We start from the raw sequence: 24,952 nt of genomic DNA on the forward strand, positions 1-24,952 counted from the left end.
TAAGACCAAAAATAATTGAACAGAGGTCATCCTCACTAAGCAAAGGTAGGTGTGCAGATTCAACTGTGCTGTTCTTCAGAGTACAAAATAAGGGATTCTGTTGCGCACTGCCCGAAACTTGCGAGAAGAACCTGTTGAATTCATTAGCTATTTTTTCTTCATCAGTGCCGAAATACGACACAAAATCTTTGCCATCATTGCCACGCCTTTTGACACCTCGTAGATTGTTAATCAAAGACCACGTTTTTCTAGTATCAGAGCCTGCATTCTTGAACTTGTTACGGAAATGTACTCTTTTAGCCTGACGAATCATTGCGTTTACTTTATTTCTTGCAACCTTAAACTTGGACCGTAGCAGGATAGATGCAGGTGCCCTTTTCGACTGGGCCCAGAGCAAATCTTTTTCTTTTATAGCTGATAGTATATTTAAGGTCATCCATGAGTTTTCTTTATTGCGCTGCCTGATTTCAACCACGCGAGTAGCCGCTTTCTTAAACTCTTGTAATAGCTCAACAAGCTTATCATAAATGTCTTTCGGGGGCACGTTTTCCAAGAACACTTCCCAATCGTATTCCGATGCCAGTATTCCGATGCCAGGGATCGCAGATGGAAATTTCTTTTTTACCGCTATCTGCTCTTGGAGGGTTCGATTTCCGGGCTAAAGAACAACAGACAAAGTAGTGGTCTGACAGCTTTGCTTCGACGCTAGCAGATTGTAGGCCACAATTTGGAGCTCTTATATTTATGTGGTCGATGCAAGAGACGACAAGTTGCCCTGACAGAAATTCTTCTCGCGTAGCTTTCTGGATAGTTGGTTGCAGTCCCCATTTTGATAACAGATCAAGATAATCTGAGACCAGAGCCCTAGAAGGGCGAAAGGTATCTATGTTAACATCGCCTATAACACAGATATAATCTTCATGCGAGTGGGCTGAGAGGGCGTTGTCAAGTTCGGCCAAAAAGAGCCTGCCATTGAAGCAGGGGGGTCGGTATACTGAAAAGAGTACCAGAGAGAGAGCTGGCGTGCTCAAACGCAATGCTACTACTTCTGCTTGCTGGAAGTCAGAATTTAGCTCTGTGACAGTCCAACTGTCTCTCACAAAAACTGCGACGCCACCCCCTTTTCTAGCAGGTCGGGTACAGGAAATTGCTTAGTAACCTGGTATTGCAAACTGATTGAAAATATCGGCTGAAATATTGATTTCCGTCAGTACAAATACGTCAAATGTAGAACGAGAAGGTGAAGTTAGTGCCATGAATTCATCCCAGTGCTTTCGGATACTGCGGATATTAACGTGCGTCGCGCAAAAAGCAGGTTATGCGTCACTTGTGAAAAATTTTGTTACTTCGGAAAATGTTGTACATGCAAGGAATTCGAGATCACCCATGCTCAGCAGATCTTATCCAGGTCAGACATCTTCTCAATGCGGATAACAGTCTTGACTTCTTCTCATTTCTTGGCCAGAACTTTGCCGTTACGTGTCGAAACAAATTTGTACTGCTTTTCTTTTCCCTTAGACCTGGCCAATCGGAAAAGCTCCTTGTTTGTCCGTGTCAAATTTTCGTTGAAATACAGCCGAGGGTGAGACTCATCCGTAGGTAAATCGCGAAGCTTTTTCCGTAGAGCAAGCCATACTTCTTTAGACGCCACGTCACGCATCTGAACAAGGATAGGGGGAGACGAACTGTCCTTTTTCGGTAGTCTGTGTATTGAAGCGACTGTATTCGCTTCAAATTCTGGAAACTCTAGTGTCTGAGCTAGATCGCCCATGAAAGAAACCAAATTCTCATTAGGGTTGGTTGGGAGGCCATGTATTTCAAAGTTGCATCGCCTGCTGTACTGTTCAAGATCATTAACTGCGCACCTTGATTGATCCAGCAGCTCAGCTTGAGCGACAACAGTCTCAGAAAGTGATTCCACTCGGGCATGTAGCTGGGTTAACTAAGCTTGGTTCGCTTCTAGGGTAGACATGACAGAGTCATATTTATTAGAAAGGAACTCAATTGACGTTTGGATTTCAGTGACGGTTTCAGCCATCTTTTCACCTGTTGCCTTAAATTGGAGCAGTTCCTCCACTTTAGTTATGAGAGCTTCCACCGTTACTCTCAGTTGGTCAAGTTTGCTGTTAACTGCAGAGAATTCATGACCAGAAGAAACGTCACTATCATCCGAGTCTGAGTGATTGCTTGCACTGGATTCGCATGATGGGCATGTCCAGGTTTCACGCTTAGCAGTCGACATTTTTGAAAAAGCATTTTTCGTGATAGCAGAACAGCTCTTTCCAAAGTGGTAGCTACTTTTGCAACGAGAACAAGTCAAACACTTTCCGTCCACGGGTTTGGAACAATCAGAGCATGTAACAGGCATTTTTGCAGTCAGCGGCGAAAAAAATATACAATATATCCAGTTTCAGCAATTGGCAAATCAAACTCACCTGCCAAGAGCGAGAAGCAGGGTTAGACAAAGAAGCGGATTGCCGCTGACTGCGATGATGCCTGGGTGTTGACGGTTTATATAGCTGTTGGCAGACACCACGTGATCCTCCACCCGGCTTCTTGCATCCGGGGACTTTGGGCTTGTCGGCTGCACGTGGATGATAACCGACCAGGTGGACGCATGCGCAACGGGACAGTCCTAGTGGCAGCGTCCGAGATCGCCGTGCGGGCGCAGCCGCCCCTTGAAGATCGCGGTACACCTGATCGGCCTGCCAAGAGCGAGAAGCAGGGTTAGACAAAGAAGCGGATTGCCGCTGACTGCGATGATGCCTGGGTGTTGACGGTTTATATAGCTGTTGGCAGACACCACGTGATCCTCCACCCGGCTTCTTGCATCCGGGTACTTTGGGCTTGTCGGCTGCACGTTGATGATAACCGACCAGGTGGACGCATGCGCAACGGGACAGTCCTAGTGGCAGCGTCCGAGATCGCCGTGCGGGCGCAGCCGCCCCTTGAAGATCGCGGTACACCTGATCGGCCTGCCAAGAGCGAGAAGCAGGGTTAGACAAAGAAGCGGATTGCCGCTGACTGCGATGATGCCTGGGTGTTGACGGTTTATATAGCTGTTGGCAGACACCACGTGATCCTCCACCCGGCTTCTTGCATCCGGGGACTTTGGGCTTGTCGGCTGCACGTGGATGATAACCGACCAGGTGGACGCATGCGCAACGGGACAGTCCTAGTGGCAGCGTCCGAGATCGCCGTGCGGGTGCAGCCGCCCCTTGAAGATCGCGGTACACCTGATCGGCCTGCCAAGAGCGAGAAGCAGGGTTAGACAAAGAAGCGGATTGCCGCTGACTGCGATGATGCCTGGGTGTTGACGGTTTATATAGCTGTTGGCAGACACCACGTGATCCTCCACCCGGCTTCTTGCATCCGGGTACTTTGGGCTTGTCGGCTGCACGTGGATGATAACCGACCAGGTGGACGCATGCGCAACGGGACAGTCCTAGTGGCAGCGTCCGAGATCGCCGTGCGGGCGCAGCCGCCCCTTGAAGATCGCGGTACACCTGATCGGCCTGCCAAGAGCGAGAAGCAGGGTTAGACAAAGAAGCGGATTGCCGCTGACTGCGATGATGCCTGGGTGTTGACGGTTTATATAGCTGTTGGCAGACACCACGTGATCCTCCACCCGGCTTCTTGCATCCGGGGACTTTGGGCTTGTCGGCTGCACGTGGATGATAACCGACCAGGTGGACGCATGCGCAACGGGACAGTCCTAGTGGCAGCGTCCGAGATCGCCGTGCGGGCGCAGCCGCCCCTTGAAGATCGCGGTACACCTGATCGGCCTGCCAAGAGCGAGAAGCAGGGTTAGACAAAGAAGCGGATTGCCGCTGACTGCGATGATGCCTGGGTGTTGACGGTTTATATAGCTGTTGGCAGACACCACGTGATCCTCCACCCGGCTTCTTGCATCCGGGGACTTTGGGCTTGTCGGCTGCACGTGGATGATAACCGACCAGGTGGACGCATGCGCAACGGGACAGTCCTAGTGGCAGCGTCCGAGATCGCCGTGCGGGTGCAGCCGCCCCTTGAAGATCGCGGTACACCTGATCGGCCTGCCAAGAGCGAGAAGCAGGGTTAGACAAAGAAGCGGATTGCCGCTGACTGCGATGATGCCTGGGTGTTGACGGTTTATATAGCTGTTGGCAGACACCACGTGATCCTCCACCCGGCTTCTTGCATCCGGGTACTTTGGGCTTGTCGGCTGCACGTGGATGATAACCGACCAGGTGGACGCATGCGCAACGGGACAGTCCTAGTGGCAGCGTCCGAGATCGCCGTGCGGGCGCAGCCGCCCCTTGAAGATCGCGGTACACCTGATCGGCCTGCCAAGAGCGAGAAGCAGGGTTAGACAAAGAAGCGGATTGCCGCTGACTGCGATGATGCCTGGGTGTTGACGGTTTATATAGCTGTTGGCAGACACCACGTGATCCTCCACCCGGCTTCTTGCATCCGGGGACTTTGGGCTTGTCGGCTGCACGTGGATGATAACCGACCAGGTGGACGCATGCGCAACGGGACAGTCCTAGTGGCAGCGTCCGAGATCGCCGTGCGGGCGCAGCCGCCCCTTGAAGATCGCGGTACACCTGATCGGCCTGCCAAGAGCGAGAAGCAGGGTTAGACAAAGAAGCGGATTGCCGCTGACTGCGATAATGATATCGAAGTTACACTGACGCACCATCTACCTTTCTTGCTGAAGTAGAACCCTTCAATCACTTCCCTGGCCTTAGCATTGTTACTTATGGCAAGAATCCGCATGCCAGGAAAACATGCTTCACAAGAGAGTGAGGGGCAGACGAGCCCTGTCACAAGCGAACCAGTGAACCCAGCTGAAGCCAGCCTGGCCATTGGGTTTTCGAAACACGACTTCACCTTGTGAAGACATGACTTTATGAGCGCAGATTACATACACAGTGAAGGAATTCCTCTTTTCGCTAACTTTTCATGTATTTAGTTTAGAGGCGGGAGGCATTTTTTGGCACACGGAGCATAATCCCACCACACCTGATCCGTACAGAACTGGATGTTCAGACCAAAAACCGATAAACGTTATCCTTAGGCAGTTCAATTCAATTCAGTTTATTTCCCAGAAGGTTCTGGTCGGCTGACTGGGCTAAAAGCTGTGCGTAAAAAGCTTGACGAGGCCCAGCCAGCCGTTACAAGGCATAACAGCACGCATTAAAAGAATATTCTATACATCGAGAAGCAAATAGTTGATACAAAAACGAAACAAAAGGATATCATGAATTCAAGTAAATGCAGTGAACATATAGTTATATTAAAAGTACACCAAAAATATCAATTCGGCAAGTACCACTAACTGCAAGCAAATATGCATACAATCAACTCAATAAATGACAGCAAATCTTACATACTTTATTAACGCTTTAGACGAGAAATTTGTAAAACAAACTGAGGAAAATTGGAAAGAAATTTTCAGCTAAGAGAAAGAACATCAGGTTACATCATTAAAAAATAATGACGTAGTGTAGCTTTGGTAGATTTATTCGTGTCTTTGTATTTGTTGAGAATTCTGCGAAGATTGTATTCTAGTGTCTGCAGCCTGTAGTCTATTCGAAAAAAGGGTACTAGCCATTTGTCTGTGTTGCATGTGTTTACTGGATGGCTATTTTCTTTTAGCAGTGTGGTACCTTCTACCATTGATCTGAAGCTGGAAGGGAAATAATATGACAACAGAATTCGCAATTCGTACATATTTTGAATCCTTACAACATTATTTGCCCGGAGAGCTTGTCGAGTGTGACCTTAGTAATCAAGATTCGCAATATGACGAATGGCTTTCTCTTGGAGCAGTGAAATTTTCTCTATGTTTGTTTTAGTAGTTGTGAGCCAAACTAAGGAACAGTAATTGATGAGTGAGGCAAATAGCGCATTATATATCTGAAGTTTTATTTTACAAGGAAGGAAAGTGCGGCAGTGGCAGATTGCGCCTGTCTCTTACGAGAGACTGTTAACTTTTGAACGTGTGAATCCCAAGTAAGGTTAGAAGAATATGTTACCCCAAGTATGGTGTGTTCAGGAACGATTCAATTTTCACAGGTAATAACACCTTCAAACCTGATAGCCTTGTTTTTTGTTCGAAATACCATCACTCTGGATTTTGTAGGATTGATTTTGAGTATATTAGCACCACACCACTGATGAAGGGTATCAAGAAATTGGTTATATTTGATCATTAGTTTAGTTACATCTACACCAGAGAATAGTACTTTGCAATCATCAGCATATATAATGAATTTTAAGGTCTTATCAATGTTTACAATACTGTTGATATACACATTGAATAATAAAGGGCCTAGCACGCTTCCCTGCGGTACACCTCTGATGACTGGTAAAAAGGACGATTGATGGTTGGCAAGATATACGCATTGCTGCCTATTTGCTAAGTATGACTGTAATAAGGATAGAGGCTTACCCCTGATACCGTAAACTGAAAGCTTATGAGTTAGAATATCATGGTCCAGAGAATCTAAAGATTTACTGAAATCGAAGAAAAGGCTGACAGTTATTAGTTTTTTTTTTCAAAATTTTTCACTATGTATTCCTTAAGTTCTAATAATTCTAATTTAGTAGGGCGTCCTTTTCTGAAGCCAAACTGTGCATTGGAAATTAGGTGGAACTTTCCAAAGAATTTGTTAAAGCTGTCATATAATATGTTTTCAAATCATTTTGCAAATGTAGGTAATATAGATATTGGGCGGTAATTTTTTGGCACGTTTTTATCCCCTCCTTTGTATACAACTGACACGCGGGACTTTTTCATTGCATTTGGAAATTCAGCGGATTCAAGAGAAATATTGAATATATACGTGAGTACTGGTGTTAGGCATTCTATAACATACTTGTGGATTTCACATGTTAAATCCAAGCCTTCTCCACGTTATGTAAATAAAGGTGGCTCACACCTTCTGCGAATTAAAACTTCCGTCCTTTGTTGAAGTAAATAAGAAATCATCCACATATCTAAAAACTTTAAAATTACTATCATCTGGTAACGTTTGCTGCAAGATTTGGTTCGTTTGAGAAAGAAAAATATTACGCAAGACAGTTTCGACCCACGATCGAATGCATATGCCTGTTTTATGCAGAAAAACGGCTGGTCAAATGTTATAAACGTAGAGTCTGAGTCAAAATTACAAGGGTTAAAAATTATAAATAGATATGGCAGCAGAGTTCCGCAACGAAATAGACTCATTTCTTTCGGGCCACTCCCTGACAGCAGTAAAAGGGCCTCTTGGGGAAGGAAATAAAATAAATCAACAACATCCACAGAAAAGACACAACCAACATCCCCGTCAGTTTTCAGGAATTCACAAACATCGTCGGATCTCCTAGTTAAAGATGAATCTTCAACGTCTAGCTTACTTAGATATTCGACAAATAAAGAGTTAGCTGCTTGTTCCAAGTACCGAAAAGAAAATTTTCAGCGCGCTATTTTGGCTTTTGTTCATTTCTTCACCAATGGCTGTCCATACCCAGACGCTCACACAAGGCCACTGCACTGTTTCTGTGTTTTGTAGACTTTGCTGTGGCATTGAAAAATTATCTTTTTATTCAAAATTTATCTTTCGACATAACCACAAACCAACCGTCCTTATCTGATTGGAGAAGAGTTAGGCCATTATCGCTGAAGAATGGCACAACCCTGCTGAAAAAAGTTGTATGATGCAATACATACACATATCATACAAAATTATCATACAAATGTCATACATTACTGCAAAATCATACAGTCGTCATGGAGATGTCATAGATTATCATACAAATTGTATGATATTCTATGGTGAAGCGTCTATGAGGTTACTGCATCATATAACTTTTTTTCAGCAGGGAATGGCTACGGCTGACATTTCCGTGTAGGCTTCGGGTAGCCAGATTTGAGGAGGCAAATCAAGTACCTCAGCTGCCGCGGAGGCCAGTGTTTATGGCGCTCGACGGGTCACCCGAAAGACGCGGGTTCGATCCCGGCCGCGGAGGTATTATTTCGATGGAGACGAAATTCTAGAGTACCGTGTACTACGTGACGTCAGTGCCGCTAAAGAACCCCAAGTAGTCGAAATTTCTGGAGCCCTTAGCTACGGCGCCCCTCATAGACTGAGTCGCTTTCGCTCACCTTCTCAATAAAAAAAAAATCATTTCTCCCAATCACAGCAAAATCCACAGAAGTCAAAAACGGTGCAGTGTCCTTGTGTGAGCGTCTGGGTTTGGCCTGCATTGCTAAAGAAGTTAACAAAACCAAAATTAACGCGCTCTTAGTTTACTTTAGGTGAAAACGCACAAGCTTGACTTGCCTCTCAGAACAATAGATTTTGAGAAGGGGACATAGCAAAAGCAGGTTAGCCTTTACTTGTTGAAACATATTAGTAGCCCTAGATGTTTAAAATCCAGTTTCAACGAAAAGATTCGTTTCAGTTAGTCAATTGCTGAAAACTCATGATATCAGCCGTGCCTTTTCTCTGCATGTTGTTCATTTTTTCTATTCCGTTCCCCATCAGGTGCTATTAACTGCAGTCTGTAAGCGTATTGAAAGAAATCACTGTATTTCATTTCAGAACTTCCCCTTTTTCTTTTTATTATGTTCGAACATTTTTAACGCTTTACTTCAAGCCCACTTTTATAAGAATTGACCAACGGTTTTTTGGTTGTTTTTTTTTTAGAAAGATGACATATGCATCGGATTCTGTGTCCTACCTGCGTCGTATCACATCTTTCACAAATTGACCATGTTTTGAACATGGTTTTATAAGGCGACAAGGTTTTAAAGTTTCTGGTTATGTGAACGATCTCTTGATTGTTTTAACCAAGGTCGAAAGTTTTAGTTTCATTTCATTTCATTTATTAAAGCCGTAAGGGCTCGTGGGCATTACATAAGTGGAGGGGGGGGGCAAGAACAGTGGGTAACAACGTATTGATACCAGCTCGCAGAAGGCGTCAGCATTTTTTTTATCCTTGTTAAGACAACATGTAAAAGGCTTGGATTTCAAGTGTGAACTGCCTAACGGTAGTTTTTTACAATTTTTAGATATGAACATTTTGTTCTGTACGGATAATGTATATTGGTGCTATGCACTGCGTGTAAAAAAAAATGGCGCCGGTCATTTGACTCCGCAAATTCAAGCTTATTGAAAAGAGTTATTGTTTCATTTTACCTGGAATCTGCGTTAAGGAAATCACGCGTTAACAACATGCAGTCGAGTTTTCAAAACCAATCCGCCATGATGGCTGCAGTTTGGTTCCCTGGCTCGCTTGTGACAGGGATCACTGAAAGGCTCTCGCAGAAAATAAATAGGACGGTGGTGAGAGCTGGGGCAGATATTTAATTATTTATTTTTATTCATTTATTTATTGATTCTAATACCCTAAGGGCCCACTGCGGGCATTACGTGGCTGGGGACATAAATCCGAGCACAATTTTTCAAAGACGAAAAATCATTTCAAGTGGTTTAAACGGCAAGTTGAAAAACAGCGTAACAACGTTAACACAGTTGCAAAAAAAAATCCACAAATAACAGACAAAGAGAACATATTGGCTTACGAATAAGTGATATAAAAAGCAAATCTGGTTACTGAACGTGCTGGGATTCCAGAGAAGTCAGCAGTTCGTACTGAAATAAGGAAAACTGGGTTATAGTAGCAATGCTGGAGGGCAACTCATTCTATTCTCTTATTGACAACGTTAAAGGTTATTGACAAGCTCAGATCCCTCGGGAGGAGGTGAAACTTGTTTGTTTGTTTGTTTGTTTGTTTGTTTGTTTGTTTGTTTGTTTGTTTGTTTATGGGGTTTAACGTCCCAAAGCGACTAAGGCTATGAGAGACGCCGTAGTGGAGGGCTCCGGAAATTTCGACCACCTGGGGTTCTTTAACGTGCACTGACATCGCACAGTACACGGGCCTCTAGAATTTCTCCTCCAAAGAAATTCAACCGCCGCGGCCGGGATCTAACCCGCGTCTTTCGGGCCAGCAGCCGAGCACCATAGCCACTGAGCCACCGCGGCGTGAAACTTGTGGTTGTACTGTATGTGCACAAGTTGACCCTCAATTTAATGAAGGTTGCGAGCAGGCATAGTCTTCCTCTCGTCTTTGTAGCCCGTAGAAATCTCAGAAGCTTCTGCTCTCGTATCGGGAAAGGAGGAGAAAAAGAGTAATTGCGGGAAGGGGCACCTAAGAAATTCTTATGTGTGAACACGATAGCAATGCTACATTCATCGCGGAAGGAGACTTCCCTTCTTGAAGGGGGAGAGTTGTGTCCGCCAGAGGGAAAAGCATTGCCCCCTCTTGCCTGGGCGGTGGCGGTGACGCTCCTAGCCATTAAATCCCTCCAGAAAGGGTGACACCGTCAATCCCATGCCACGCGTGTGCGCCACGGCTTTCTAATGACGGCGTGGTTCTCGCACAACGAGCCAAGTAATGCTATCGCATTAAAGAAGAAAAAATTCAGGGGGCACTTTGGCTCTCTAAAGGGCTGCAATGCTTAAAGCGTTTCCTGGCGCACTGTTTGTTTTACTTACTATTTTATTTTTCATATTTTTATTTTTACTTTTGCTCCTTTTTAATTTTTTATTGTTTTTTATTTTTATTTTCATATCTTATTTTTATTTTCATATCTTATTTTTATTCTGTTGATATTCTTATTTTTATTTTTACTTTTCCTTTTCTTGACTTTATTCTTTTTATTTTATTTATGACACCCATGCATTCACTAGATGCGCCTTTATTCATGCTCGAACCTTGAGCCTTCACGGCGGAGTGGTAGCGTCTCCTCTTCAATTGCCAAAGGCCCTGGTTCGATTCCCACCCTCGGCGCAGTTTCTTTTGAAGCAGTGACGCCGAAAGGCGAACAAATCTGTCGACACGGCTGCCGACGCGTCTGCTAACGACAGTATGAGGCATTAAAGGCTTCCGCCTTAAAAGGCTGCGGAACAAACCAAGCACAAGCGACTTTTCACGAGATATGCCGAGGGAGTAGTATATGAAATTTCTCTCTCGTGCGTTCGTTCCCATATAGGAAAAACTGGGCATTGCGTAAATGAGTGAATCAAGTAACAAGAACAAAACGTCCAGTACAAGAAAGATGACCCGAATTTACCTAAGCGCATCAGAAGCTCCCCTTACGCTCTTGTGAGTCGTTTTTCTAATGCGCGGCGTCTTGACAAAAGTAGAAGTATTAACGCCACGGAACTGTCTGAAGCGTTTTACACCAGCAATACAGGTAGCTTGTGCGTCATTTAAACTTAGATATCGTGGTCTAAAGTCGAGAAAAAGATTTTTGAGCGTTGCTTATCATGTCGCACTTGGTGCGTGAATATGTTATTCCCGCATGCGTTGACTGAGGATATATATACATGTATATACATGAATATATATGTTTACATGTATATGTACATGAAAAACAAAGCAGTTATGAGTGGCACTCTGTCCCGTTGTCTTCTCTTGTGCGTGTGAAGCTGGTGTTTCGTGCGGACAGCTTAGTAATTGCATTTCTTATTGTACCCTTGAACAATGGAGTGCATATTGCAACCGCGCAAATCGACGCAGGACCAAGAGAGGAAAGCACAGGAGACGACGAGGATGCGTCTTGTCCGGCGGTGCTTCCTCTGCTTGTCCTGCGTCGCTTTGCGCGGTTGCAATATGCACTCCATTGTCAACCACCAACTAGCCCGCCTTCACTTGTTACATACCCTTGAACAACCGATAGCCACTTCCTTCGAAATCTCTTGTCTTCTGAACTAAAAGGCCACGAAAATGCATTGGCAGGGACTGATTGTATTGATTCCCCTTCTCGTCGCTCACTTCTCTTTCAAGAAACCACAAAGATGACAGGGCCTTCACCTCAGGGTTGTTTCATATATGTTTTAAGGAGGAGGAGGAGGTATAGAAAAGGAAATGCAGGAAGGTGTATATATTTTAAAAAGCCTCTAATCGCCTGCTGTCAGATAACACCCCTGATTTGAATCTTCCGAAAGAGGAATGCGTTCCTTTCCAGTTGAGTGCTCAGTGATCAAGAAATTCGCTAAACATTACTTTCTGAGAAGGTCCAAGAGTGATCCGGAAGTGAAGTAGCACTTGCGTGGTGACCGAAGCGAGTTCCAGAAGGGCCAATCTCTGCCCGACGCATATGCGGGGTCCAATGCCGAAAGGCTGGTAGGCAGTCTCCTCTATAAGATCCAAGTTTTCAGGGCTGAACCTGCAAACCAATAAACATTCAGAGTACAACCAGCGTGAGGATGAAGAACATAGCGAACTTTGTATGTCACAGCAAGGATTGCAACGCGTTGGATGTTTGCAATGAACACGGTGGGAAATCAATGCACAGACACGTGACAGACGACGAAACGACACAACGCTGGGCTCCAAGCTTTGTTGCCTCCCCTTGTGTGCTAAATATTTCAACTAAAGATGTGTCAGGCACTGTATGTAGCTTTACGTGGTTGTTTAGAACTTGTGGCTTGGGACAAACATTCCCACTGTGCGAGAACCTCTGAGTGCACGGGCCCGTACAATATTGAATTTTGTTTACATGGACACGCAAGGAGACGTTTCGAGATTGACAGTGGTTCCTGATACTCTTTTTCGCATATGGGAGGAAGTCACACTGCATCTCGCCTTAAACACGCCACAAAGCACAGCTACAACGTACAGTTCTCATTTAAATACGTAAATACGCTGCGCACGTGACAAACAAGGGTACTTTAACTGTAAAATAAGCACTAAGTGATCGGCAGTCATAGGTACTGAGAATAATAAATAATAAACAAAAACAATAGATGAAAAATAAACAATTATCCAAAACTGAAAGGTCTAAGATGAGATCATGATTCCTCACGAATGTAATACGCACAATCGGTTGTCAGCTAATCATTGCAGTCATCAAATACAAATGCAACTGCAAACACAATGGAGACAGACACAAGACGCAAGTGGGTGTAGTCAGACAGTGAATCTCGCATTTAGTCATTCAAGTAACCTCTAATAATTCCCAAGCATGCTCCTGTCATCTTTACTCAGAGACGTGTAGCCCATCGTAGGTAGTATTCATATCATTCTTCACCGTTTGTAAAGCGCTATTGCCGCCGGTACTTTGGCTCAACAAATTTTGCTCACACCGCTCCGAAATACATGCGCTTTCGAGAAGCTTGCAGGAAGAGCAACCCTTCCAGTGCATGTAACTTGTCAAAGTACCCACACTTATTTGGACCACGGCGCCAAGGGTGACTGTTTTTGTGGAACTCTGACAGCCTATATGGATATTATTTACGGTGGGCTACACGCCTCTGACGAGGCTACGAGTAATAACAGTTAACGAGGCTACCAGTAATAGTTAAAGAAGTGCGCATTGTCACGTGGCGAATGAGTCCTAACAATTATACAAAACTGCAAGGAATATTTTGCCCTGCACAAAGCACTTGCTCTTGGAGCTTTTTACCTTGTCGATGATGGTCGCGGTGGTCATAACCACGTCAGCCCAAACTACGACGTTTTATTAATGGCTGGAACTGCGCAAGCCATTTCGCGGAACTTTTGCGTCTTAACTACTTACTTATTGCAGTTGTTTGCGGGTGCTCTCTTTCCCGATAAATGCCCGCTTTGAAATGAAAGGCGCCCCGAGTTACTCTTATTCAAGAAAAATTTCTAAAAGAAAAAAAAAACACTTGCCTATCAGGGTTAAATTCTGCTGGTTCTGTCCAGTACTGAGGGTCATGGTGGAGCTGATAAGTAGGTACCATCACCGAGGTTCCTTTCTTGATGAGGTACCTGCCGTAGCGGTAGTCTTCCTCGGCACATCGGGATGTGAATCTGCGAAACAACTATTATTATATTCATTTATTTACACTATACTGTAGGCAAAAAGCCGAAGCATTAGTCGCATACGCACAAGCATAAAAATTCAGTGGACAGTATGCTACAAAAGCAATGCACGGGACATGATAAAAAGGTACACAACGCAAAAAAAACGCATGTGAAGCAAGATGTTGTCTTTGACGGGAGAAAAGAAATATGTTTTCAGAAGCAAAGTGAACGCAATATATCACAACTTGGTACTATAATCGACTTAAAATTTAAACAGAAGATTCCTTACAGGCTAGTAAGCGCTGGCAGCTACCAGGCAAGCTGGCCCGTTGCAGTATGTGGAAACAAAGGGGCTCTTATAGTACGTTGCTAACGCGAGAGGTTAAGAGGTACTTGTGTGCCGTGTTATGATAGGCGTCGTACACTTTCTAGGGTCAAGCGTTAACTTGTGGTTAATAACTGAGTACAGAAATTTTACGCATGAAACTTCGACCGGAACTCCACGGACCTAATACTAGTATTCTACATTATTTTTACTAATGTCCGTGCCCAATTACTTCCTTTTTATTAGCCTCCACATTAACTGCTAGTTGCCCCTTAAAGCGATGAGTTTCAAGAAAGAAATGTTTAACACAGCATGCGCAGAGCTACTTACGTTAGTAAAGGTGGATAAATCCGCAAGGTTTCCGAGATCGCTTGGTTTGTGTACGGGAGTGTTGTAAGCGTTTGGTAGGATAGTTGCTGTCCCTGAAATTAAGGAACACAAATACTCGCAAATAGCACAGTAGTTCACCTGAAACGCCGGTGTATTCCTACACTCAAAACATGTCATAACTAAAAAATTGTTTTTGTGCCCTTATTTCACCGAGTCGTTCAGTTCTAGCTGGTATCTGAAGAATGCGTAGTTGAAAGTTTCCATACGGATGTCGCGAAAGCAAACGCGAAAACTAGCGAAGGAGCCAGATATGTGAGAATTGTACGATATATTGTGCTCATGGGCCTTCAAACGTACTGCCAAACAGACGGTGTAATTTCTCTTCTCTTCATGCGACGTATTCCTGGATGCAGAATTTTAGTGAATATGAAGAGTCTCTTTACCAGCCCAGCAACGTATGGAGCTCAAAAGAACTCGCGAAGAACTTTTTTGTGCCAAACTATGCTTTCGGTAGGTCCCGTCAGTTAGCGTAATGTGCGACTACATCTTTCCTCTCAAGAATGTCTTTTTTGCGTGTTCATGACAAATCAGTATATGATTTCTGAGAAAAACGCAGATATCAGCAACTTAGCGGTCCATAGTACGAACTAGGCATAGCAGCGAAGTATGATGTCACAGTATATTATCGGCTTATGTGCGCGCTTCGGTACCTTTAGGTAGCAAATTCGTTCTGCCCAGTGCTTAGAGACATTGCATACCCTTGCCCGGTTGAGCTTGCCGTATGAAAAAAAGATTAAAGGAATTCAATTCTTAAAACAGGGCACTAACCAAAATCTAATGGAGAATGTATCTCAGTCCCTTGTCTCGCTTTTCGCATCGGCGCCAATCACTGAGCTTTGTATTTGCCAGGGCCATGTTACCACCGGCCGACCTCTCCATCTTTCCCTCATTAAAATTCCTTTTTTTTTTGCGAGAAAGATCTCGAATAGCAGTTTACCAATATCCCTCTAGAGACAAGTCTACAACAGCTGTATCTTACCGGTACTCACCTATGGGGCAGAAACGTGGAGGCTAACAAAGACGGTTCAGCTTAAGTTAAGGACAACGTAGCGAGCCATAGAAAGAAAAATTGCAGGTGTAACGTTGAAAAATATCAAGAGGGCACAGTGTGTCAGGGATCAAACGCGGATTAATGACATCCTAGTCGAAATCAAGAGGAAGAAGTGGGCTTGGGCAGGGCTTGTAATGCGAAGGCAAGATAGCCGATGGTCCTTAAGGGTAACAGACTGGATTCCAAGAGAAGGCAAGCGTAGCAGGAGGCGGCAGAAAGTTAGGTGGACGGATGAGAATAAGAAGTTTGCGGGGATACGGTGACCGCAAGTGGCAAAGGACAGGGTTAATTGGAGAGACAAGGGAGAGGCCTTTGCCCTGCAGTGGGCGTAGTCAGGCTGATGATGATGATGATGATGATAATAATAATGATGAGAAAAATTGTCCTCCTCGACAAATTCAGAATCTTGCTGTCCGAACCTTCAAGTGCTTACATCAAAAGTCTAATTATGCATTTTGATTATTGGGCCCACCTCCCTGCAGCCGTATTTATTTTATTTCTTACAGCGGTTCCAATAAGCAGGCTACTGTGTCGACAATTTTCAACAGAGCGGCCGAAATTTCTGGGCCAAAGAAAACGTTTTCGCTCTCTCCACACCTCTTTCCCGGGTATGCCTATTTTCAATAATGTCATGTAGGCATGTCACTACAGGCATTATTTATCCTTTTTTTATTCCCAAAGAGGCATATTTAAAATCCTGATTACAGTGTTCACACTTCGTTTTTCGACCATTGCCTTGAAGCGCATTAACGTCGAGTTTGTTTTCTTTAAAGACTGCGAAGGAAAGGCATTCAGCCTGAACTCACCTCCTTTTCAAAAGCTTCGATCACCTCACGTCTCATTTTCTCTTGAATCTCCGGATGTCTTCCCATTAGGTAAAACCAGAATGTCATGACCAATCTTGTTGTATCGTACCTGAGTTTTAAAAAAGGATGACCGGCCTAAGTTTCTGACGAACGCCTTGCGCTCGCATTCATTAAACCAAATCCGAGCTTGATTGTAAGGCTTTGAATTACATTAAATTGCATTTTTAAACATAGAGAGCGTTGCAGATTAAGAGAAGAGCGAGCTCAAAGTATTGATTTAATTATTTACTTTCCCAAAGCACTAAGAAGAATACAGTGGGGCAGGGTATAGAAAAATAGAAGACAGATGACACAACCTGTTTCAGCCACACAGTTAATCACAATCAATAAAGAATGAATTACAGAAGAAAAAATGAATAGAGCCGTCAAAGGAATGCACATAGCACAGGAAAACTTTAAAGTGGATATTATAACGCAGAAAAAGAAAACAATATTGAACATAATACAGACAGTGTTTCAACGAAACACCAGTCGTGGGTTCATCTTGTGGGAAAAAATGATATCCGAATTGCAACAGGCTTCCCTACGATCTCCCGTACGTTGAACATTTTGGTCGACGCCGTCTGATACGTAGACAGCTCTAATAATGTTTCCCTCTATCAATACCGACGTTACGACGATAAAGCGCATGAAGAACTTATACCGAGACTCACGTAGATGGTTTTCCAAGTGCTCCCAATGCCGTCTTTCAAACTCTTCGCAAAAATATATCTGCTCTAAATCACTGACGCAAAACAAGCAGCTAAATAAAATGTTGCATGCTTCAACGCCAGAAGACCACATATGTTTTTAAACTTCTGCAGTATTGCACTGCTCGTCGAAGAATACTCACCCTCCCAGGAAGACGCTCATGCAATTTGAAGCCAGCTGGTTCATCGTTTCCTCTGGTATTTCTTCTGCGGGCAAAAATAAATATAGGAACGAAGTACTAATAAAAGCTATTAAGAGACGGAAAATGTTGCAGAAGCCACTGATATCTCACATGGGATGACACTACAAACCTTGGTTTTATCAACGCAATTCAGAGGGCGTGGTTCCGGGCAATAAACCCTTTCCTATCAATTACTCTCCTCACTGTCCCATTCTCTAACCACCGTGCCAACTCCGTACGTGCAATGGTAGAAAGGGCACTCTATAACTATCGGCACACCAAGAAGAATGGGTAGACATTTTTTCTCGCTGTATACTTTTACAGGAAACCTTCAGTGCATTACAGGACTTTCTGCAGCCAGGAGAGAAGCTAGCGCTACGATGTAAGCCAGCCGCTTTCACATCTGACACCTTAGAGCACCAGATAGAACAGGGGTAGGACGCCAGTAACGGTATGAAGACTCCCAGCGATCTATGAATGCGATTGAGGGTCGTAACGTCATTAGCACTGCATGGCAACCAGGTAACCTATCAAAGGGCATCACGAAATTTGTAAATCCGAGGAGCCCAAAACTTGGAAGTTGACCCACCCCAAAAATGTGTATGTGGTCAGTGCTCCATCCTTCCACATCTCAGACATGCTGCGGCAGCATGAGGTCGAGGAGTGGCCAGGGATGGTAGCTGAGTTGTAGTGCAAACACGCGAGACATTTAAATTGAGGAAACGACACAAAATTTAATAAACACTCATTGTAGGCACCATAGCAAGCAACCTAAATGCTACGCACTTTCTTCTTTAAGAACGGGATTAAGGCGGCTCCCAAGTTTTTCGTTCTCTTTATTCATACTTGTACCATAAATCGAGGGTTCACATGACGACGAGGTAAATTTCAAAAAGCAATAAATCGAGCAAAAATCCATACTTTGTAACACATAGCTCGAGAATGCAATAGTCTAGATGTTTTGCATAAACTCGTACATGGAATATATTCCTTCTATATTAAGAATTCGGTGCATATTTCTAAAGAAAAATTCTATAGCGCTTACTTGGGCGACACGACCGAAATGCTGAGCGGTCGCCGTTATGAACTATGCTCATTGGCCACACACAGATTTCTTTTTAATTTGTTTTACTTTTTGCTTCTTGGCATCTTCGTTCTCGTCGCCTTCTTTTAACGCCACGACATCGGCCATTCTCACTATTCATAGATCCCTAGGATTGCTCATACCACTCCTGGCACAGTGGTGAACAGCTTTTAAGCGATGCGCCACAGAACTGCGATGGCAGGTGCTGCCATCTGTGGGGCTTGGGCGACCTATGGGTTGTTTTTCCAGGTAGCTTCTCTCGACTAATCGTTAATTAAACTACAACCTGCCAAGGAGGGCAGTTTGCTCAAAATCCGGCGGGCAGGGCTTCACTCCTAGGACTTCACTTTCTCAGCCATATGTCACCTCTAATTCCCACGCATTAAATACCAGGAGAAAAAAAACTCTACAGTTCGGCTTTTGATTCAAGGAAGGTTAGTAATAATGAGCGGAAAGACGACTCGGTCACAGTCACAACGCTCGCTGGAAAGCCACTTCGTTCTGACGTTTCGGGGATCAGAAAAATGAACGTCGGAAAAAGAACTGGTTGAACTTTTTTCGCGGAATAAGTACGGGATGATGCATGACATGCGGCTCTAATGGGCCTAAACGCGAAAGATGTATGTAAGCCCAGCAAAAGCGGCTGTCATTTCTCCTCCATGTAACGAAAACAACATATTTAGCTGGATGTTTCACGAGCACGCCAAAGAAAATGTCTGAAATAATAAAACATAATCATCGGCGAACGAGAATCAGTGAAGTAGCTTCGTCATAAAAACGAAAGGTAGAGAACTTGGTCCGGGCGGCGACACAGAAATTCATCAGGCTTCGCACAAGCGACGATGAAGAACACTGGCTGAGATACCTTTGAGAACACGTTGAGAACACTGGTTTCTAACAGAACTTTTGATATGGTTTTTGAGTGTCCCGAAAGATGTGTACGGCTTCCTCAAATCACCTGCGTAGATTATACGTGATATGCCGGGTTTAATGCCCCGATCCACCGCAGGGCTCTCAGGAACGCCGCAGGAGGGTGTTCCCGGTTAATTTAAAACACGTGGGATTCGTAACCGTGAGTTGATACACGCAGCGCACGAGCGTTTTTTCATTTCGCCAGCGTCAAAAATCGCGCCTGCCGCGGCCGGGGTTAGCTCCCGCAGCCTTGGGACCAGTTGTCGAACCACAGAGCCAACGCGATGGGTACTTACACAAATACTTCAAGCCGTAATGTAGTATCCGTGCATTGGTACCCCAGAAGGGTACTTCTACCACTCGTCGCCGAATTCATATCTTTAATTTTCACGCTCGGACGCTAACCGTGCTCTTCCCATAGAAAAAGAACATTGAGGCTGTTCTCATGTCATTCTACAAAACCATTAGCTTTATAACTCTCTAGATACTTGCCGCAGTTGCCCTTCCTTTCATAAGTACTGCTGAGCCGCTCACTATTCTCGCGTTTGAAGGCAGGGTAGGCAGACCAAAAAGGACTTTGGTACTAATCTCCTTTCAATGCAGGTACTGCTGGCTCTGCTGCCAAAGGTCATCACGGTCATCAGCCTGACTAGGCCCACTGCAGGCCAAAGGCCTCTCCCATGTGTCTCCACCTGTCCTTTGCCAGTTGCGGCCACTGTATCCCCGCAATCTTCTTAATCTCATCCACCCACCTAACTTTCTGCTACCCCCTGCTACGCTTGCCTTCGCATTACATGCCCTGCCCAAGCCCACTTCTTCATCTTGATTTCGACTAGGATGTCATTAACCCGCGTTTGTTCTCTCACCCACTCCGCCCTCTTCCGATCTCTTAACGTTACACCTCTCATTTTTCTTTCCATAGCTCCTTTGGTTGTCCTTAACTTAAGCCGAACCCTCTTTGTTAGCCTCCACGTTCCTGCCTCGTACGTGAGTACCGGTGCCAAAGGTAAGTAAGGCCAGAAATAAGCTTCCAAGCACCCCGTTCGTTGTCACTTCTTTCCCGATTCAATCGGTAATCGTGGCCACACAGGTAAGATGCAAGCACCGTGACAGCTGATTTCCGCACGAACTGTCTCTCCTGTCCCGCTAAGGGGCGTTCTTCTTTCTACTCTCACCAGTTGTTTTTCCTTAAGGTTTTTTTTCTTTTGTCTACGACAAGCGCTCCAACGCTACCGGGTATTCGCTCTTTGAGCATGAAAATCTTCACCAAGATGGTACGCTGTGAATGTCGTTCATCAGTTCAAACGGAGATGGGCGCTTATGTTTACATGAGCGCCTGACAAGCATAACAAAAAAATTAGTTGTGGTTCAACCAGGCTCAACCTAGTCATCATCATCATCAGCCTGACTGCGACCACTGCAGGGCAGAGGTCTCTCCTATGTCCCTCCAATTAACCCTGTCCTTCGCCAGTTGTGAACACCGCATCCCCGCAAGCTTCTTAATCTCATCCGCCCACCTAACCTTCTGCCGCCCCCTGCTACGCTTGCCTTCTCTTGGAATTCACTTCGTCACTCTTAAAGGGCAACTGAAGCGGTTTTAGAATTCGATGAGTTTTAGCTTGCCGAATGTGTAAAATGTGCTGGTAAAGCCTGCGAAATCATTTTGCTCTAGCATTTGAAATGGTGGCGTGATCGCCGAATAAAGTTGTCGTCGGCGTTCAGGCTTTTCTGAAGTGCTCAGCGACGGGTAGAGGCCTCGATAATGACGTCACGTATGACGACACTGTGTTTCCAGCGAAGAAAGGATTATTCCATGGAAGAAAACCGACGCCATCGAAGGTGAAGCTCACAATGCATTGTTTAGCGCAATCTGACGACGCACAGCAGCATGCCGGCGTAGGCAGCGCACATCTGAAATTTCGGCAACAATGACGTTACTGCCGAGATTCCTCGCACTCCTCCAAGTAGTGAGAAGCCTAAACATCGTTGCGGTTTTAATCGACGATTATGTTACCATTTTAAATGCTAGTGCAAAAATACTTTGCATGGTTTATCTAGAAGCATGATAAATTCGAATTCCTGAATAACCTCGAATTCTCAAAAACCGTTTCAGCTTCCCTTTCAGGACCAGCGGTCATCTTGCCTTCGCCTTACATGCCCTAGTAAGACGAACGAAAGCTCTGTTAAAGTAAGCCCCCGTAAGTAAGTATACGCCCCACGCTTTTGTATAGCGAATGGCGCGCTTCGCCATTTCCGGCAGTTGAGAGAGTGCCGTCGCCTTCTCATACGCAGCTGCAGGGAGGCGTCGTGAGTCACGTGATTCTATGATTGCGAGGCGACCGAGCGCTGTCGGCTCAACGCGCGCAGCTGTGGCAAGTTCCCGTTTGTGCTCTCGACAACGTTTGTGCTCTCTATAACGTGTTTGATAGGCAAGAAGACGTAAATCTTTCAAAAAGAAAATCAAAAGCAAAAACGTTGTGTGAGCGCTTTGTATGTCTCTCCTTTTCTGTCGTCCTTGTCTTTTTGAGCGCTTTCACTCTCAAAAAAATGGTTATGGCTTAGCTTGGTTAAGCCCGGTAATTGCGAAAGCAATATCCGTAGCTACGCCATGGTTCAGCTGGTAGTGTAGCTGGTGGTGGTGCTTGTGGTTAGACTTGTGGTGATGCATCGGTTATACAGTGATTCACTCTGGATACGGCATGGTGTTTTAATTAAAGGTGTTACCTCGGTCTCCGTAGCTCGCTGTTGCTTCCTCTTTGCATTCTGCCTAGCGGCTTTCGCGGTAGGCGGCATTGCAACGTCTGGCCGCCGGCGCGCTGCGCGCCCGGCTTTGCGGCAGATGGCATGACGTCAGACCGCTAAGCGCGCCACGCGCGGCAGGAGCGGGAGTTAGGCCGCGCTTGGTAGCTGCGGCCTCGCTACGCCAAGGCGCAAGTTGGAGCCCCGCTCTTGCAGCTGTGACGTCAGACCGCTAAGCGCGCCGCGCGTGGCAGGAGCAGGAGTTAGGCCGCGCTTTGGTAGCTGCGGCCTCGCTACGCGACGGCGCGAGTTGGGCCCCTGGTTTTTGGGGCAGATGGCATGACGTCACAGCAGGGGGTCATGATAAAGGTCATTGGTAGCTACCAGCCTCGCTACGCGACGAGCTGAAAGTGCAACTAGTATTGCTTTCGCAATAAAAGAGGCGTGCCTAGTCACGTTGCATGACGTCGGAGCCAAGCCTCCGCTCCTCCTCTATCAAGGTCAAATTTCATAGCCACATCACCTTCAGCTTTCTACGGAGGGGTAGTCGTGGACAATGACGGGGCACACTACGAGCAGACATCACTGCATACCCAAATATTTCTCGTCGTCGCGCTTTTCGGTGTCGGAGTCGTCTTTGCCCACCAGACCGTCCAGGAGAATTTGTGCCATATCAGGTAATCTCACCTAGAAAAAGAAAGGAAGAAGATTGAGGTTATCTTCGCACATTAAGGAAACAACCGCAGATAACTCTATTTAGCACGGCTCCGGGCTGCGCCATTTTCTTGCCATCCAGATTAGCGGGTTTCGGGAAATCAACCGCTCTCACAAAACGCGCTCTTTCGTTATCCCACTCGGTGTCCTTGCTTCCCGCTCCGCACGGGCAATGAAAGATAGAGATAGCCTTAAAACTAGCGAATAACCCGGACAGAGAGAGGCAAAATTTTAAAGCGTAATAGAACCCCGTAATATAGCGGAAAAAATGTCCGGCGTTGTCCTGCGTGTGAAGCCTCGAGTGAGAGCAGGCGAAATGGAAAGAGAAAAAAACGTAACAGGAAAATGAAAAGAAAGAAAAGGTTTGGTTTATTGGGGTTTAACGTCCCAAAGCGACTGAGGCTGTGAGAGACGCCAGAAAGAAAAGGGAAGGATAGGGCAAGCTTACGTCTAGAGGGAAAGAAGGCAAGTAAGTGGGAGGTGACTGATTGCGAGGAGGAAACTGCGGTTGCCAATCAGAGTCGAAAAGTGGAGAGAGTGGCGAGGACGTAGGCATGGCACACTGTGATTGCTTGATTGGACTGAGTGGATGCAGACGGGGTACGGCGTTTCACGTACGCGCTGACTGGTGGACTTCATCATGCCACCTTCAGGAAGAACACTAATGCTAACGCATACTCTGCTGCATGGAGTGTTTCGATTGTGCGACCTGGTAATGTTATCATTCCGAAGTCACGTTACCAGTGTGTGCTGTGACGTACACCACTGTTCCGCGTGCGTGGCTCCACATCGCGACAAGTAAACGAACCGAGTCGTCTCCAAAGCGGTTCCATTGGGAACCGAGGGAAATGACGGGCACTGAGGAGATGTTGCCCTGGTAATTCTTCGCGAAGCTCATACGGTGTTGCTTTATGTTATTTTTCCCTGTCAAATAATTTTTTTTCCTTTTTTAGACGTTCTGTCCTGGCCTCTGTCGTTCACATTGAGCTCTGTTTTTGCTATTTTCGAGTCATATTCCCTCTTCACTTTCCCAACGTGCTGGGTTACCCTCTATACCTTCTTCTTCTTAACCTTCAGGCCTTTCCTTCTTCCCACGTCCCTCTCTTTCTTCAAATCCATGCTTCTCGCAACTTTAGATGTACAATTGTACGCAACTTTAGATGTACAATCGCTCCCATACTGCAGACCCATTTAAGAAACACAATATCGTTCCTGTTACATCACTATACAATTACAAACTATCCCACCTTTATAAACAGCGAATACTAAAGAATAATGATGCATTAACTAACCTAGCCGGATTGCAGATAAACACCACCACCTATAACGTACGCTTTTTGGAACCCTGGAATGTCACCAAATGCCGGACTAACTACGGGAAGCAAATGTTGAAATACTCATTGCCGACGGTTTTAAATTATCTTTTTACTGAAACAAATAATGGCATTTCCGCGATTTCCTCACAGAAATTGCGTACCTTATTTGTATAACCTGTTTATTTTTTTTTCTTTCCTCGCTTTGATGTTGACGTGTACGCCTTCGCCGCACGCTGCTGCGCTACTGTGTATGCTGGGAGGTCAGGACTCCTCAGGCTGTTTTTTCAGCTTTTTACCTGCCCTCCTCGCAACATTCCTTTTCTGTTGCACAATAAAATTTCAATTTCAATTTCAATTTGGGACTAGCGTACCTGCGGGTTTTTTCGCCGGTACTGAATCACGTCTCCTGCTTTCCTAGTGAGATCGGCGAAGGGATTCTTGTACATGTACTGCATCAGCTTCATAGGAGCCTTGAGTAGCCACGACCAGTGGGAGAAATTTTCTGGAAGTATAAGTAGTTTGATAATTTATTGGCCGTAACACTTTTCAGAGTTGTAGCGGAACAAAATCGGCGCTAAGAAAACGGATTTCAATGTATTGCGCTTTTATTAGAAAAACATTCAATAGGCAGTAACACTAGCACACTTACGGTTGTTCCTCAAGTGTGCTTTGCTGTTGTTCAGAGCCCATATTATAAGATAATTGTTCCCGGCAGCGGCATTATGATGCCTTATTACAAATAAGGACATCATAAACAAAACCGATGGAAACGTCTTAAGTAGTAAGATGACTAATTTTTAATAATTTACTTTATAACTAGTCGATTTAGGCGCCTACTGGCAGTCAGGGATCTATAGTCGGTCGTTAGTAATAGC

The 24,952-nt window shown here is 45.2% G+C and overlaps 1 protein-coding gene across 1 annotated transcript in view; it reads right to left on the bottom strand.

The window, feature by feature from the left end:
* LOC149347354 (cytochrome P450 3A6-like) overlaps positions 1-24,952 on the bottom strand; it is a 50,933-nt gene that overhangs the window by 8,437 nt on the left and 17,544 nt on the right. The window contains exons 8-14 of the mRNA XM_089585561.1: positions 24,449-24,579; positions 22,641-22,734; positions 17,274-17,337; positions 16,382-16,490; positions 14,465-14,556; positions 13,675-13,815; positions 12,043-12,205 (exon numbers count right to left, since the gene is read on the bottom strand). Of these exons, the coding sequence (XP_089441687.1) occupies positions 12,043-12,205; positions 13,675-13,815; positions 14,465-14,556; positions 16,382-16,490; positions 17,274-17,337; positions 22,641-22,734; positions 24,449-24,579 (794 nt within the window). The remainder of the gene's footprint in view (positions 1-12,042; positions 12,206-13,674; positions 13,816-14,464; positions 14,557-16,381; positions 16,491-17,273; positions 17,338-22,640; positions 22,735-24,448; positions 24,580-24,952) is intronic.

This window comes from Amblyomma mixtum, chromosome 4, assembly GCF_055824585.1.
Source record: "Amblyomma mixtum isolate Tamu chromosome 4, ASM5582458v1, whole genome shotgun sequence".
Classification (NCBI taxonomy): domain Eukaryota; kingdom Metazoa; phylum Arthropoda; class Arachnida; order Ixodida; family Ixodidae; genus Amblyomma; species Amblyomma mixtum.